Below are 17,942 nucleotides of genomic sequence, written 5' to 3' on the forward strand. Positions count from 1 at the left end.
TAGGTTGTCTTTTTGTTTTGTCAATGATTTCCTTTGCTGTGCAAAAGATTTTAAGTTTAGTTAGGTCCCATTTGTTTATTTTTGCTTCTGTTTCTTTTGTCTTAAGAGACAGATCCAAAAAGATATTGCTGCGATTTATGTCAAGGAGTGTTCTGCCTATATTTTCCTCTAGGAGTTTTATAGTATTTGGTCTTACATTTAGGTCTTTAATCCATTTTGAGTTTATTTTTGTGTATGATGTCAGAGAATGTTCTAATTTCATTCTTTTATATGTAGCTGTCCAGTTTTCCCAGCACCACTTATTGAAGAGACTGTCTTTTCTCCATTGTATATTCTTGCCTCCTTTGTCGTAGACCATAAGTTCGTGAGTTTATTTCTTGGCTCTCTATTCTGTCCCATTGATCAATATATTTGTTTTTGTGCCAGTACCATGCTGTTTTGCTTACTGTAGCTTTATCGTACAGTCTGAAGTCAGGGAGCTTGATACCTCCAGCTTTGTTCTTTTTTCTCAAGATTGCTTTGGCAATTCAGGGTCATTTGTAGTTTCATATAACTTTTAGGATTATTTGTTCTACTTCTATGAAAAATGTTATTGGCATTTTGATAGAGAGTGCATTGTTTCTGTAGATTGCTTTAGGTAGTATGGCCATTTTAACAATATTAATTCTTCCAACCAAAGAACATGGGAGGATATCTTTCCATTTTCTTTGTATCATCTTCAATTTCCTTCAGCAGTGTTTTACAGTTTTCAGAGTATAGATCTTTCATCTACTTGGCTAAGTTTATCCCCAGGTATTTTATTCTTTTTGATGTGATTTTAAACAGGATTGTTTTCTTGCTTTCTCTTTCTGATAGTTCATATTAATGTTTAGAAAAGCAACAGATTTATGTATATCAATCTTATATCCTGCAATTTTACTAATTCATTTATTAGTTTTAAGAGTTTTTTGGTGGAGACTTTAGGGTTTTCTAGAAATAGTATCATGTCATCTGCAAAAAGTCACAATTTTAGTTCTTCCCTTCCAATTTGGATGCCTTTTATTTCTTTTTCTTGTCTGATGGCTGTGGCTAGCATTTCCAATAATATGATAAACAGAAGTGGTGAGAGTGGGCATCCTTGTCTTGTTCCTGACTTCAGAAGAAAGGCTTTCAGCTTTTCACTGTTGAGTATGATGTCAGCCATGGGTTTGTCAAAAATGGTCTTTATTATGTTGAGATATGTTCCCTCTATACCCACTTTGATGAGAGTTTTTATCATGAATGGATGTTGAATTTTGTCAAATGCTTTTTCTGCATCTACTGAGATGATCACATGATTTTTTTACCCTTCCTGTTCTTAATGTGGTGTATCACACTGACCGGTCTGTGAATATTGGACCACCCTTGCATCCCTGGAATAAATCCCACTTGATCATTGTGTATGATCCTTTTTATTTATTGTTGAATTCAGCTTACTAATATTTTGTTGAGAATTTTTGCATCTACATTCATCAGAGATATTGGCTTGTAATTTTCTTTTTTTGTAATGTCTTTGTCTGGTTTTGGTATCAGGGTAATGGTGGCCTAGTAGAATGAATTTGGGAGTGCTCTTCATCCTCTTCATTTTTTTGGAATAGTTTGAGCAGGACAGGTCTTAGCTCTTCTTCTTCTTTTTTTTTTTTTGTGGTACGCGGGCCTCTTACTGCTGTGGCCTCTCCCGTTGTGGAGCACAGGCTCTGGACGTGCAGGCCCAGCGGCCACGGCTCACGGGCCCAGCTGCTCCGCAGTATGCGGGATCCTCCCGGACCGGGGCACGAACCAGCGCCCCCTGCATTGGCAGGCAGACTCTCAACCACTGCACCACCAGGGAAGCCCATTAGCTCTTCTTTATATGTTTTTAAAAATTCCCCCGTGAAGCTCTCTGGTCCTGGACTTTTGTTTCCCGGGAGTTTTCAGATTACAAACTCAATTTAGCTACTAGTGATCAGTCTGTTCAGATTGTCTATTTCTTTCTGATTCAGTCTTAGAGAGTTGTATGTTTCTAGAATTTGTCTATTTCTTCTAGGTGTTCCAATTTGTTGAAATATAACTGTTCACAGTATTCTCCTATGATATTTTGTATCCCTATGATATCTGTTGCTATTTTTCCTCTTTCATTTCTTATTTTGTTTATTTGGGTCCTCTCTCTTTTCTTGATGAGCCTGGCTAAATGTTTATCAATTTTGTTTATATTTTCAAAAACAAAACAACTTGGTTTCACTGATCTTTTCTATTGTTTTTTTGGTCTCTATTTTATTTCCTCTCTGATCTTTAGTATTTCCTTCCTTCTGCTGACTTTGTTTTTCTTTTTTTAATTCCTTTAGATGGTAAGTTAGGTTGTTTGAGATTTTTCTTGTTTCTTGAGGTAGGCCTGTATCGCTATAAACTTCCTGCTTAGAACTGCTTTTGCTGCATCCCATAGATTTTGGAAAGTTGTGTTTCCATTTTCATTTGTCTCAAGGTATTTTCTGATTTATTTCCTCTTTGCTGTCTTCACTGACTCACTCTTTTTTTAGTAGCATGTTGTTTAGTCTCCATGCTTTTCCCATTTCTCGTCTTGCACTTGATTGCTAGTTTCATACAGTTGTGGTCAGAAAAACTGCTCAATATAATTTCTATCCTCTAAAATCTGTTGAGACTTATTTGGTGGCCTAGCATGTGATCCATCATGGAGAGTGTTCCACATGTACTTAAAAAGAATGTGTATTCTGCTGTTTTTAGATGGAATGTTTTATAGATAGCTATTAAATCCAACTGGTCTAACATCATTTAAGACCACTGTTTCCTTACTGATTTTCTGCCTGGATGATCTGTGCATTGATGCAAGTGGAGTGTTAAAGTCCCCTACTATTACTGTATTTTTGTCAGTTTCTCCTTTTACGTCTGTTAATATTTTCTTTATATATTTAGGTGCTTCTGTATTAGGTACATATATGTGATGAATGTTATATTCTCTTCTTGTATTGATCCCTTTATCATTATATAATGCTCTTTATCTTTTGTTATATTCTTTTTTTTTTTTTTTGCAGTACGCAGGTCTCTCACTGTGGCCTCTCCCATTGCAGAGCACAGGCTCCAGACACACAGGCCCAGCAGTCACAGCTCATGGGCCCAGCTGCTCCGAAGCATGTGGGATCTTCCCAGACCGGGGCACGAACCCGCATCCCCTGCATCGGCAGGCAGACTCTCAACCACTGAGCCACCAGGGAAGCCCCTAGACTTTCTTTTAAAGTCGTTTTTTTTTCTGATATGAGTATTGCTACCTCTGCTTTCTTGTCACTTCCATTTGCATGAAATATCTTTTTCCATCCCCTCACTTTCAGTCTGTGTGTGTCTAATTCTGAAGTGAGTCTCTTGTAAGATGGATCTTGTTTTTTTGTTTCTTTTTTCAATCGGCCACCCTATGTCTTTTGATTCAAACACTTAGTCCATTGACATTCAAAATGATTATGGATAGGTATGTACTTATTGCCAGTTTGTTGCTTCTTTCTGGTTGTTTTGATAGTTCTTCTCTGTTCTTTTCTTCTTTTAGTTTCTTCTTTGGTTGTTTAATAATTTTCTTTAGTGGTATGCTTGTTTTCCTTTCTCTCTAGCTTTTGTATATCTATGTAGGTTTTTGATTTGTGGTTACCATCTCCCTTAGCCTTCTATGATTCTATGCTTTCTTCATATTTACAGATTTAGGCACATTAAAATTCCATCCCCTTTGTAACCTCTTTTTAAAAGGGACATTTTTTAACTTTGGAAAATTAGGCAACATAATAGGAATTAACCAATTTGCATTCTGAAACATAAACACTTGATTTTATAGAAGAATTGCCAGAATTGTTCCGTAACTTTGTTTGAGGTGCTGCTGGAGTGGTCGCCAACAGCCTCTTAATTTTACACAGTCAAGGCAATAACTTATCTTTTTCCTTTCTAAATTCACTTAACAGAATGAAGCTTACCCAGATGACTCGTCCCATGAAATTTATAAAGTGGGTGGCCTGAATTCCATATATAGCAATAATAATAATAATAATAATGTAGAAGGGTAATAATAGTAACAGTGATAGCGATAATAATGCCTTTGTTCACTGCATTGGGTTGTTTAGATTAGGATTTATTTGTTGGAACTATGTGCCCTTGGACATCACATGTTCAAAATGAGTGGTGCTTGCACCTGCTGATATATGAAGTTTACATTAGACACTATGTAACCTAATGTTTATGATTCTTAGATTATTTTAGTCAAATATTCAAATTCATCTAGTACCTGCTGCAGATTCTATGATGATGTATTGGTACTAGTCATTTATTATAATAACCCTAACCCCATGTGGTAATTCAGAGAGGTATATAAAAGGTCTCTAGGAGCACCTAAGGGAATAGTGAAGACCCCATAAATAGAATACACAGGGAAAATTTGCATGCAATGCCCCCACCCCCAAACACACACACACACACACACACACACACACACACAGACTTCTCTCTCCAATTTTCTAGAAAGGCCACATTGGTTCAATCTTGGAATATTTTCTAGGTTCCCCTCTTCAAACTTCAATGATTACATTGGCAATGCTTCTATAGTACATTTGGTGCATTTTGCATCAAGGAGTTATTTATGTGCTTACCATGAGTTATGTCCCTTTACAAATATCATATGAAGCGCACCATTTCTAGAAAGCCTAACCTGTTTTAGTGGAATATGATTCCATTAATCTCTGGCTGTATCTTTAGATTATATGTCAGAAGCCATATGTGTATAGGCATGTGCTGACATCCTATGTATTAGAGCACACATCAGCATGAATCTTTTATTTCTTCAATTTAAGTGCCCAGGGCCATTGAATGTACTCTTCCACCTGCCTAGAATATATTTGCTTCTACAAACAATCCCTTCATCTAGTTCTTTTCAGTTATCTGCTTGGTTATTTTTGTTCAGGGAAGCGTTTTCTGATCTTCCCCTGCTCCACTGATTTACATAGTCTTACATCTCTCCAAAGTCTTATTTTATACTTATTTGAGCGATCATTTGATTAATATCTGTCCTATTGGTAGGTTGTAACTCTGTAAACCACAAACCCAGAGTCTGTGTTTGGTTTTGTTTACCAGGATATTTCTAGCATTTAGCCCAATGCCTAGACCTAGTAGGTAACCGACTGTTGAATGACTAGATGAATAAGAAACTATGTTTTCTCTCTGAGAAACAGCTGTAGTTTTACTTCACCTAAGAGTTTTGCAATACTTAAAAAAATTATAAACTCATGGTTTAGCCAATATTAAAAAATTAAAAAGTAATGATTTAAGAAGAGAGTGGTTAATTGTGTAAAAATAATGGATTTTACTAAAACTATATATTAAACTGAATTTGAGGCTTTAAACCTCAATTTTAAAAAACATCACCCATAATCTCACCATATTAATATAGCAACTATTTTCATTTCATCAAAGGACACTGCCCTTCTAATTAAACTTAAGAGCTTTTGCACAGGAAAGGAAACCTAAGCAAAACAAAAAGACAACCTACGGGTTGGGAGAAAATATTTGCAAACAATGCTACTGACAAGGGCTTAATTTCCAAAATATACAAAAAGTTCATGCAGCTTAATATCAAAAAACAAACAACCCAATCACAAAATGGGCAGAAGACCTAAATACACACTTCTCCAAAGAAGACATTCAGATGGCCAACAGGCAAATGAAAAGATGCTCAATATTGCCAATTACTAGAGAAATGCAAATCAAAACTATAATGAGGTATCACTTCACACCAGTCATAACGGCCATCATTAAAAATCTACAAACAATAAATGCTGGAGAGGGTGTGGAGAAAAGGAAACCCTCCTGCACTGTAGGTGGGAATGTAAATTGGTGCAGCCACTATGGAGAACAGTACAGAGGTTCCTTAAAAAACTAAAAATAAAGTTACCATACGAGCCTGCAATCCCACTCCTGGGCATATATCCAAAGAAAACTCTAATTTGAAAAGATACATGCACCCCAATGTTCACAGCAGCGCTATTTACAATAGTCAAGACATGGAAACAACCTAAATGTCCATTGACATATGAATGGATAAAGAAGATGTAGCATATATCTATATACATACTTATATAGATATAGATATATAGATATATATAATGGAATATTACTCAGCCATAAAAATGAATAAAATAATGTCATTTGCAGCAACATGGATGGACCTAGTGATGATCATATTAAGTAAGTCAGACAACGAAAGACAAATATTATATGATATCACTTATATGTGGAATCTAAAAAACTGATACAAACTTATTTATGAAATGGAAATAGACTCACACAGAAAACAAACTTATGGTTACCAAAGGGGATAGCAGGGTGGGTGGGGGAGAGATAAATTAGGAGTCTGGGATTAGCATATACACACTACTATATAGAAAACAGATAGACAACAAGGACCTACTGTATAGCATAGGAAACTATACTCAATATCTTGTAATAACCTATAATGGAAAAGAATCTGAAAAAGAATACATACATGCATATATGTATGTATATATATATATATACACATAAATATATAACTGAATCACTATTCTGTACACTTGAAACTAACACAACACTGTAAATTAACTATACTTCAATTTAAAAAAAAAAAAGGACGTTTGTCCTTAAGCTGAAGGGATGATGGAACTTGGGTATTTAGCTTTACATGTCTTTAGTTCCCCCCACCCCTGCCCCATTTATCTGCATGATGATGGGCTGCTTTCTAAACTCTGGCTGGAAATCAGGATCTATGAGAAATAGCCTTTGTATCTGAAGAAAAACAACGATATCTAGAGGTGAGAGTGCTCTGAAATGTTTATACAAAATAGCACTAGGATTTGCTACCTGTCATACTAAGCAGCAAACTTAAACACTACCTTCAACTTCAGGAGCCAGACCACATTTTGCAAAATTCAGGAGTAATACCTGTCTCATTTGACTTAAGACTTTTTCAGTCTGTACGATCTTACTCAAAATCATAGGGAACTATTCTCTCTTGTGACCTTCTATTTTATATGAGACTTTGACCATTGTTTTAACAAGAAATCCCTAATTATTTTTGTCTGTGCCATTTGGCATGCAGGATCTTAGTTCCCTGACCAGGGATTGAACCCATGCCCCCTGCAATGGAAGCGTGGAGTCTTAACCACTGGACCACCAAGGAAGTCCCAAGAAATCCCTAATTCTTAAAACCACCTCAGTCACCACTGTGAATCAGTGCCTCTTAACTAAGATTAGGGTAAAATGTTCAGCTATAAAAACAGGTGAATTAATGTAGTGAGAAATTAGAGTTTCACCCTTATTAATGTTATATGGTCCTTCCAGTAATTTTAAAGCAACTGATTAGTACTAGGCTTAGACCAAAGGAAAATAAAATTAAAAAGAACCCACTTTGACTCTGAATAGCTAAAGCAAACTTGAGAAAGAACAACAAAGCTGGAGGCATCACACTCCCTGATATCAAACTATATTATTAATATAAATGCTATAATAATCAAAACAGTAGGGTATTGGCATAAAAACAGACACACAGATCAATGGAACAGAACACAGAGCCCAGAAATAAAGCCACGCTCGTATGGTCAATTAATCTATGACAAAGGAGCCAAGAATATACACTGGGGAAAGGACAGTCTCTTCAATAAATGTGTTGGGAAAACTGGACAACCACATGCAAAAGAATGAAACTGGACCATTATCTTACACCGTACAGAAAAATCAACTCAAAATGGTTTAAAAACTTGAAGGTAAGACCTGAAAACATAAAAGTCCTAGAAGAAAATGTAGGTGGTAAGCACCTTGACATCGGTGTTGGTGATATTTTGGATTTGACATTAAAAGCAAAGGCAACTAAAGCACAAATAGACAAGTGGGAATATGTCAAACTAAAAACCTTCTGCACAGCAAAGGACACCATCAACAAAGTGAAAAGGCAACCTACCAAATGGGGGAAAGTATTTGCAAATCATATAACCAATAACGGGCTAATAACTAAAATATATAAAGAATTCATACAAATCAATAGCAAAAAAGCAAGCAACCCAAATAAAAAATGGATAGAGGATCTGAATAGGTATTTTTCCAAAGAAGACATGTAGATGGCCAACAGGTCCATGAAAAGGCGCTCAACAACACTAATCATCAGGGAAATACAAGTCACAACCACAGTAAGATATCACTTCACACCTGTCCAAATGGCTATCATCAAAAAGTCTACAAATAACACATGCTGACGAAAATGTGGAGAAAATGGAGCCTCTTGCACACTGTTTGTAAGAATGTAAATTGGTGCACCAACTATGGCAAACAGTGCTGAGGTTCCTCAGAAAACTGAAAACAGAACTACCGTATATTTCAGCAAATTCTCTTCTGGGTATTTATCCAAAGAAAACATTAATTCGAATAGATACCTGCACCCCCATGTTCACTGCAGCATTATTTGCAATAGCCAAGATATGGAAACAACCTAAGTGTATATCAATGGATGAACGGATAAAGAAAATGCGGTATATATCACTTAGCCATAAAAAAGAAGGCAATCTTGCCATTTATGACAACATGGATGGACCTTGAGGGTATCATGCTAAGTGAAATAATTCAGACAAACACTATATAATCTCACTTACATGTGAAATTAAAAGAAAACAAACAAACCTGAGCTCACAGATACAGAGAACAGATTGGTGGGCGCCATAAGCAGAGGGGGGTGGGGGGGCGTGGTCGTGGTAATGGGTGGGTGAAGTGGGTGAAGGGGGTCAAAAGGTACAAACTTCTAGCTATAAAATAAGCCATGGAGATGTCATGTACAGCATGGTGACTATAGTTAATAACACCGTATGGCATATTTGAAAGTTGCTAAGAGAGTAGATCTTAAAAGTTTTCATCACGAGAAAAAAAATTTGTAACTATGTATGGTGATGGATGTTACCTAGACTTACCGTGGTGATCTTTTAGCAATATATACAAATATTGAATCATTACATTGTACACCTGAAACGAATTAAATATGTCAACTATATCTCAATAAAAAAAAAAAAGAACACACTCTGCATGTCAGGAGATAGCACATTTTCTTGATTGAAAGTTCTGGTGGAAACCTGGAAGCAATTCCATAGCAGCATCTGGCTGAGCCAAGCAACAGTTGACTAATGATCGAATTAGAGGTAGCATGTATTTTGGTATCACTGGATGCCTTGTACAGTTGACTAATGATCGAATTAGAGGTAGCATGTATTTTGGTATCACTGGATGCCTTGTACAGTTGACTAATGATTGAATTAGAGGTAGCATGTATTTTGGTATCACTGGATGCCTTGTAATGGCAAGCTTTGTGGTCATGCATGTTTTATTCTCTCTTTGTTATGTTTTCCAGAGGGATAACCAATTGGCTGATAGAGTAACAAATCAAAAGTAACTCGACGCCATTGACCCGCTTAAGCTCGCATGGGAACAACGGAAAGGAGCAGCCGTTTACTCTGAAAGAGCGGAAAAGGTATGAAACAATTCCTTGTTGTTGCCTTTCTTTATTTCTTTGCACATCTATTTCCAGACCAGCCGAAAACAGCAAGTTATTCCTGTTTGAAAACACAGAATCGGAGTTAAAGGAACAGGTACTATGGGTTATTTGTAAGATTCCCAAGTTGTCTCATCTTCAGGTTGCTGTTTATAGAAGTACCAGTGCAGTCAAGAGGTAATTATTTTTCAATAGCAAACTGTAACCACACTAGGGAGAATTATTACTTTGAAACATAGGTTAGCATTTTGGATGTGTGTTTAGCTTTAAGATACAACGCCCCTTGAATAAGGAGATCTTGCTCCAATAAACAGATTTCTATAGAGTAATTATAGAAGTAATTAAAAAATGGTGAAACATGTTGGCTCCTCCAATCACAGCCATCAGAAGTGTTTTTGCTGTTTAATGATCTAATCTCCCCTGCTCACATTCATTTTCTCAGCCGTGAAGGGACCCTGCCAAGAAAGGCATAGTTCGATTTTTTTTACATTTTCAGAATTCACATAATAGACAGAGGTGAAGCTTCTTTTACTCTGAAGGAAACATTTCATGTCAACACGAAAAATTTAGAACAGCATTTGTAGGGCTCCTGGAATTGGAACCTTTAAAATATGTGTTTATTTTGAATTGGATGTCTGTCACCATTGGAGTGCTGAACGTTCTTTCAATTATATCTTTATCAAGAGACAGGTAAGCTGTATGTGGCTTGGTAGTGACTTTAGTGGTCAGTGGTTTAAGATATTATGATATTAATGGATTGTAATGCAGCTAGAAAGTAATTTAAGTTCAGATGATTAAGTGTCATGCACTTATCATGATCAAAATTAAATTACTTAATAACTTTGCATAACAGCTTTTTCTCGATAGGATAGTACAGATGAGAGACTATGAATAAATAATAAAGACTTGAGTTTTGAATAGGAATATTAGCATTCAAAAGGCTACAGAGGAAGAACTCATGAAGATTATATTTTATATAAGGAATTAAACAAGGGTATGACTCCATTATTTAAGTTTAAGGAGAGTTTTTAGGAGATGTTTTGACTATTGCTCTGTAGTTAGTATGTTCTTGGCATAATGTCTTTATTTTCACACAATAAACAACTAAGGGTTTCAATGTATTACTCTATTGAATTTGACACTAAATGTCATCTGCATTAATAATATATGAAGAGTCTGGTTTCCAGCTCAGCAAGGGCACAGAAAAATAGCAGGTTGTTGCTTGACACACAGAAAGCAACCCTGCAGTCTTTGGGTTCCTTTATGGTTCAGTTTATAGAGTCAGCCAACTACTAACAACACTGACCAGCTATTGACCAACTATCTTTTTCTTGTGTTCCAATGTTGATGTAACTTTTTTTAAGTACCTCAAATAAGAGACGTTGATGTTGTCGTCTAAAAAGAAATATTTTGATCTCTTGGGAATAGGGCAAAGAAGATGAAACAGAAAATAAACAAATTCCGAACTCTGTAACAACCTATTCTGAACATTATTCAATCCACAACATAAAGAAAGTCAGCTACTGGATTTCACTTAGCAGGAATAGATTACAGTGTGATTAGATTTCTAAATAAAGGATGATATGAAAAAATACATAAACCAAAGGAATAGCCAGTTACCATGTCTTCTTGGGCGTGAGTTTCTATGTCCAGAACTATTTGAGACATGGAATCTGCCTTCTTTTTCCATTGGGGAGAGGCGTATATAAAGGGATGGCTGTGGGGCAGGGAAGGGGGAACCCCAGATTGTTTCCAGGACTCCTCCAGCCTGGTGACCAGGACTCCTCCAGCCAAGTGACCTCCCTCTCTTGTTCCTCACCTGGAATAACTTTAGGGGGCAGTCTTGGAAAAATAAAGTCCCAGTCAAAATTGGGAAACTGTGCATGTTTGTGCCTTGTTGAAATTGATTTTAGGACAATCTGTTGATTTATGCAAGCCATGGCCTCTCTCTTATTTCATGAGATAGACGATGAAGAGTGAATACATTTTATTCCCTCAAACTGAAACTTTCTTTTGAATATAGAGAGCAATAAAGGTAACTATTTTTCATATTTTTATTTCTTCTTAGTTCTCTTGACTAGCTCTCTACAAACTTCCCTTCTGAAAATGTCTTGACCCAGATTTATCACTGCTTCTTTTATCCATACTAGTAATGTCTATACACTATATCTGAATCTGTTTGGTTTGAATACCTTAGTGTATGTGTGTGTGTATATATATATATATATATATATATATATATGTGTGTGTGTGTGTGTGTGTCTGTGTGTATACACACACACACACACACATGCACACACACACACACACATATATATATATATACCATTGTTATGTCCCTGAAGTATTCATTCTCAAGTACCTGCAAGCCACTTTCAATTTAAAGGTAGAGTAGGTTGCAGTGATTTAAGAAAAATCCACAGGGGCTAAGCCTGGCTTAAAGGTGCTCAGGGAACGGCTACTGATGTTTAACTGAGGTACATGACACTAAGGAGTATTGGTTGACAGTGACCAGAATCTATTTATAGCTAAGACATGCTCAAAAGAAAACAATGTATATGCATTTGTGTACAGGGAGGAATTTTACTGGCTCAACCCAAGGAAGGGTTGATGGACAAACTGTGGGAGGGGATGCGTTGCAAGTGTACCCGAAAACAACTGGAACCAGGGGACTGAACCCCACCAAGGCTCTCTGTCCATCTCCTGCCACTTCTCCTCTTCTGCAGGTCTGTTTCAATCTCTCTCATTTCAGGCCAGCCAACAATACCCAAATTTTACATTTTACAAGTTTTACCATCTGAGAGATTGTTCTACATCCAAAACAAAAAAAAAAATCTTAGGGGAGGACTCTGGTTGACCTGGTTGACTTGGCTTGGGTAAGGTACACACTCCTGGTCTATTCAACTGAGATCACGTAAGACTGAGGCAGGTCTCACCTGCCTATGCTGCAGCACAGTAGGAGGAGAAAGGAGAGCTAATAGGCTAATAGTAAAGTTGTCTGCTACAGTGATCTCTGGTCAGAATGCCCCAAAAGGCATTTGTTAAGTTGGCTTAGATGACCTCTAACTCCATATTCTACGGTCCTAGGATTTGAATCATTATGTTGATATATTCTTTTTTTTTTTTTTTTTTTTTTTGCGGTACGCGGGCCTCTCACTGCTGTGGCCTCTCCCGTTGCAGAGCACAGGCTCCGGACGCGCAGGCTCAGCGGCCATGGCTCACGTGCCCAGCCGCTCCGCGGCATGTGGGATCCTCCTGGACCGGGGCACGAACCCATGTCCCCTGCATCGGCAGGCGGACTCTCAACCACTGCGCCACCAGGGAAGCCCCAATGTTGATATATTCTTAGTTAGTGACTTTGGGGATCTTGCTACCAAGCGAGATCTTAAAATCTCCGAGACAAGTAGGATGACTGTGGTCCTATTCCTTGTCTACCAAGCCACACAGAAATCCCTACTTTCCAAATCCCATTCATTCATGGCATTTAGTGTGACTAGTGAGAAACCTACCTACCAGTCGCCTCCATTCCTGGGAACAGTTAGGTGGAAGTGTAGGGCAGAGCATCAGTATCATGAGCATATGTGTGTGGTGGCAGCAGGAGAGAGGGGACCGAAAAGAAGTAGGGAGGCTGTCAGTTACTTGGGCAACTTTTCCTTCAGTTGTGAATATTCAGTTGGGCTGTGGTTCCAAGAGAGGGCTGAGCTGCAGAACTGGAACCCAGGGATGAATGACCCAGCCCCAAGTCTTGAATTACTTACTTGCTAGGGAAATTGTGATGGTAGGTAAGAGAGGTAAGGTAGAGCAGTAGTGAAAATAAGTGCTACGATTTACTGAGTGGCTGCCAGTCAGTATGGACATCTGCTGGATTTTGTTTTGTGGCAAGCAAAATTAGGATTCCTCCTCCTCTTGTCCTTGTGTGAACCAGACATTTGGAACTAGGGCCCCTCTGGCCTCCAGAAGCTCCAGCTTCATGGAAGGCTAACTGAGGAGGGGACAACACAGTCATGCCAAAGAGGAGCCTTTGTTCTTGGGGTGTTGTCCTCTGTTAAGTCAGTTTTTTTCCCCAGTGTCTTCAGGGCTGCAGGACTTTTGCTTGGGGTCTGACTTTCTCCAGCACTGGCTTCCTTTTCTCCCCTCAAGAAGCTAAATGCTCACAAAAACATTTTGAAGTTCTTCACATTGTCCTTTTTTTTTTTTTTTTTGCGATACGTGGGCCTCTCACTGTTGTGGCCTCTCCCATTGCAGAGCGCAGGCTCCGGACGCGCAGGCTCAGCAGCCATGGCTCACAGGCCCAGCCGCTCTGCGGCATGTGTCATCCTCCCAGACCGGGGCACGAACCCGTGTCCCCTGCATCGGCAGGCGGACTCTCAAACACTGTGCCACCAGGGAAGCCCGGCACGTTGTCCTTCTTAATCGAATTACTTAGGACCACAAGCACTCACTGTGCCATGTTGCGGTCTCAGGGGCCTCTAAGACCACCCTGACCCACCAAATGACATCCAGAAGGCTCTGCTCTTGCCTGTGGCGGTTCAGTCATTAGTCTGGTGGAAGCAGAGCTCGAAGGTTGGCTTCAACCCAGCCCATCTACCACTGGGATGTGCCCATTTGGGTCTGCCGCTGCCACTGTTGTCACCAGGGATTCCTTGTGTTGAACATGAGTATCACCACAACCCTGATGCCATCTCCTGAGCCCTGGTATATACATGCATACAGCACTTGCTGCCCAAAGCCCAAAGCCCAGAGATAGACAGTAATTTTCAAGGAACTTCTGGTCAGAGGAGCTTGCAATCTAAGTAATTTTACTTATTTATTTTTTCTTGTTTTGTTTTTGTGATAAAATACAACATAAAGATTACTTTTTTAACTGTACAATTCAATGACATGAAGTAAAATCACAGTGATATTTAACCATCACCACTATCTACTCCCAGAACTTTTTCATCATCCCCAAGAGAAATTTGTACCCATTAAGCAATAACTCCCCATTCCCCACTTCCCCCTCACCCCCCCAGCTCTGGTAGTCCGTGTTCTACTTTCTGTCTCTATGAATACGCCTAGTCAAGGTACTCATATAACAGGGATCAGATACAATATTTGTCCTTTTGTGACTGGCTTACTTCACTTAGATAACGTTTTCAAGGTTCATCTTATTGTAGCATGTATCAGAATTCCATTTCTTTTTATAGCTGAGTAACATTTCGTTGTATGTACATACCACATTTTCATTTATCTGGCTTTTACAAATAATACTGCTATGAACATTGGTATTTGTTTCTGTTTTTTAATATATTAACTTATTTAATTCTTCAACAGCTCTATGAGTTTAGACACTTTTTTGTCTCCAATTTATAGATAGGGATGGTCATGCAGCTGGCCATGGCAAGGCCAATATGCCAACCCAGAGGGTCTGACTACAGTGCACTCTCTGACTTACACACTGTGCCTCCTTTAATAAAAATAGTTCTTTGAAGTTACTATGTCCTGGGTACATTACACACATTATTTCTAAATTCTTAAGATATCCTTATGATGTGGGCTTTATTATCCTCATATTACAAGTGAGACGTTAAGGCTTGGCGAGGCTGAGATTGGACGCAGGAATGTCCCCAGTGTGCTTGCTTCTCCGTGCTTCCCCCCTAGAGCCAGAACACAGCAGGAAGATGGCTCCCTGGGACTTGGGACAGCACAGCCCTTTCTGTGCTGTGCTATCTCGTGTGCCAAACCCATGAGCACTGTTGGGGGACTTGGTATCCCACAGCTGCAGAGAAGTTCTAACCAGGCTCTTAGATGAGACCAGGATTTTTTTTTTTTTTGATACTTACAGAAAGCTGTTTTTTTGCGTTTTGTTTGTTTGCTTTCAAAAACTCATACTCTAACAACGGCTAGGCCAATAGAGTCAACGTAAAATAGATGATTATTTCCATTGCTGGCTACATTTGGAAAAGATACAAAAAAGGAGTTATGCAAATTCTGACCAAAAAAATCTATATATGCCTGACTTGGGTGGACTGACTTTTAACAATTACGAGTTAGCTGGATATTTAGATAACATTTTGCTTCTATTTACCCATGTGGACAAAGCCATATTCCATTTGCATGGCTGCCTGTAGCCTTTAAAACCCTGACTGACTTGAAGCTCTCGTGTTGGCTTTCCTAAACTTTTTCTCCCCTCCTTTTGCAGCTAACACAAAGATGTACTTCAGACTGTCAGTTTACGAAAGGTCAGAAATGAACTATCTTCCCTTGAGAGAGTGGGATCCAGTATGCATAACCCTCACGGCTATTTCCCCTCTGGTTTTGCAGCTTGAGAAAATGGCATGTAACACACCTAACCAAAGACAGCGGACTATGTCAACATCTGGAGAAGCTCTATATGAAATTCTTGGTCTGCATAAGGGAGCATCAAATGAAGAAATTAAGAAAACCTACAGGTACAGAGGAGGTTCAATGATGATATTTCCTGTACTGCTAGTGATAGTTATTTTGTGATTGGCGAGTGCCTCCAATTAAAGACATAAGCTTCCTGCTGAGACCTGGTAATCAGGTCTCAGACCTGGAATGTTCCATTCCCTATTCTACAGCATAAGCAGTTGGGAATGGACAGGCATCACACTGATTTTATGAAAGAACTCTCTTGTGATGCTGGGCCTTAGGGAAGGGTAGCCTGTGTTCTAGGCCTGCATTGTTAGAGAGAGACAGACATACAGACAAACACTGCAAATGACCAGGAGTTGTCATTTAACCCACATGAGATAGCATCACCAAATCTGGTAGAGGGATTTAAAAAAATAAATAAAGGGGAGCTTCTTTGTAATTGCTGTATTGTGCTATGCTTTTCAAGTCTTCAGTTTTGATCTTTCATATCTGATCTAATTCCAGGTTAGCTACTTTTGGGAAAAATGGGAATATCTTTTTCTTCAAAGCACCAAGGAATTTTTAAAAGGATTAAGTAAAAAAATAATTTACTTATTGTGCAAAACTTGGAAATCACTAAAAATGAAGATAACAACATTTATCCATAATTCTACCTCTAGTGATAATTATCATTGATATTTTTTCTTCCAGTCTTTTAAAAAAAATCTAGAGAAGACATTTTACACTCAAATTGGATTTATCTATATTCTCTAACTAGCTGTCTTTTTTTTTTGTCTTGTCCCAATTTTATTTATTTTTATACAATTTTTAAAGGTTACTTTCCATGTACAGTTACTACAAAATACGGGCTCTCTTCCCTGTGTTGTACAGCATGCCCTTGAGCCTGTCTTACACCCAGTAGTTTGTCCCTCCCCTGCCACTGGTAACCACCAGTTTGCTCTCTATACCTGTGAGTCTGCTTCTTTTATGTTACATTCACTAGTTTGTTGTATTTTTTCATTAAAATTTTTTTCCCAACCTCTTGCATTTCATATTTTAGGAAAATATAATTTTTCTCTCTTTTTAAATTTTTATACAATTTTTAAAGGCTAATTTCCATTTACAGTTATTACTAAATATTGGCTGCATTCCCCTTGTTGTACAATACATCCTTGAGCCTATCTTACACCCAGTAGTTTGTACCTCCCACTCCCCCATCCCTATATTGGGCGCATGTATGTGTTCAAATTAGGAGTTTTGCATTTTCGGATATATACCCAGGAGTGGAACTGCTGGGTCATATGGCAGTTCTATTTTTAGTTTTTTGAGAAACCTCCACACTGTTTTCCATAGTGGCTGCACCAATTTACATTCCCACCAACTAACTAGCTTTCTTTTTAACAAGATCTTATCATGAAAATATTTTGGTGCTGTTTAGTATTGTGATTTTTAATGCGTGCAGCCTATGGCTATTCTGTAACTTAATTACTTTATGAGCTACTTTTTAACATGTAAATTCTTTTAATTTTCACTATACTTAATATCCTTGTACATAAATGATGATGCATATTTCCAATTACTTCCTAACTTATTGAGGAATAAAGCTATGCCTTTAGAAGAAAAATGAATCAAACTACAAATGAAAGTTTCAGATTTGAATCAGTTACTTCTTGATTTGGCCTTGAATTCGGTTTTTAAACTCATTTTTGTTTGTTTTTTGTTGTATGGAAGTTTAATATTTTTAGGTAGGCAAATTTGTTAGTCATTTCCTTTATGGCTTTTGTTTTATCTGTTGTGGTTAGAAAGCCTCTCCCAACTATAATATTATAAAAATATCAACCATTATCTTCTTCTAGTACATTTATGATTTTGCTTTTATATTAAATCTTTGATCCATTTGGAGTTTATTTTGACATGAGGAATGAAGGTAGGATTCCAGATTAATTTTTTTCCCAAATCACTAGCCCACCAAAATTTATTGAATTCTCCATTTTTATCTACTGATGGAAAATTCTTTGGCTTTGAATTGGAACCTTCACCATGT

At 37.9% G+C, this 17,942-nt stretch overlaps 1 protein-coding gene and 1 long non-coding RNA gene across 2 annotated transcripts in view; one reads left to right on the forward strand and one right to left on the reverse strand.

The window, feature by feature from the left end:
• LOC138414313 (uncharacterized) overlaps positions 1 to 17,942 on the reverse strand; it is a 119,902-nt gene that overhangs the window by 31,640 nt on the left and 70,320 nt on the right. The gene's annotated exons all lie outside the window — the stretch shown is intronic.
• The window catches only part of DNAJC5B (DnaJ heat shock protein family (Hsp40) member C5 beta), a 47,920-nt gene continuing 45,834 nt past the window's right edge, over positions 15,857 to 17,942 (forward strand). The window contains exon 1 of the mRNA XM_060035156.1: positions 15,857 to 15,975. Within this exon, the coding sequence (XP_059891139.1) occupies positions 15,857 to 15,975 (119 nt within the window). The remainder of the gene's footprint in view (positions 15,976 to 17,942) is intronic.

Source organism: Delphinus delphis, chromosome 17 (genome assembly GCF_949987515.2).
Source record: "Delphinus delphis chromosome 17, mDelDel1.2, whole genome shotgun sequence".
NCBI classification, from domain to species: Eukaryota; Metazoa; Chordata; class Mammalia; order Artiodactyla; family Delphinidae; genus Delphinus; species Delphinus delphis.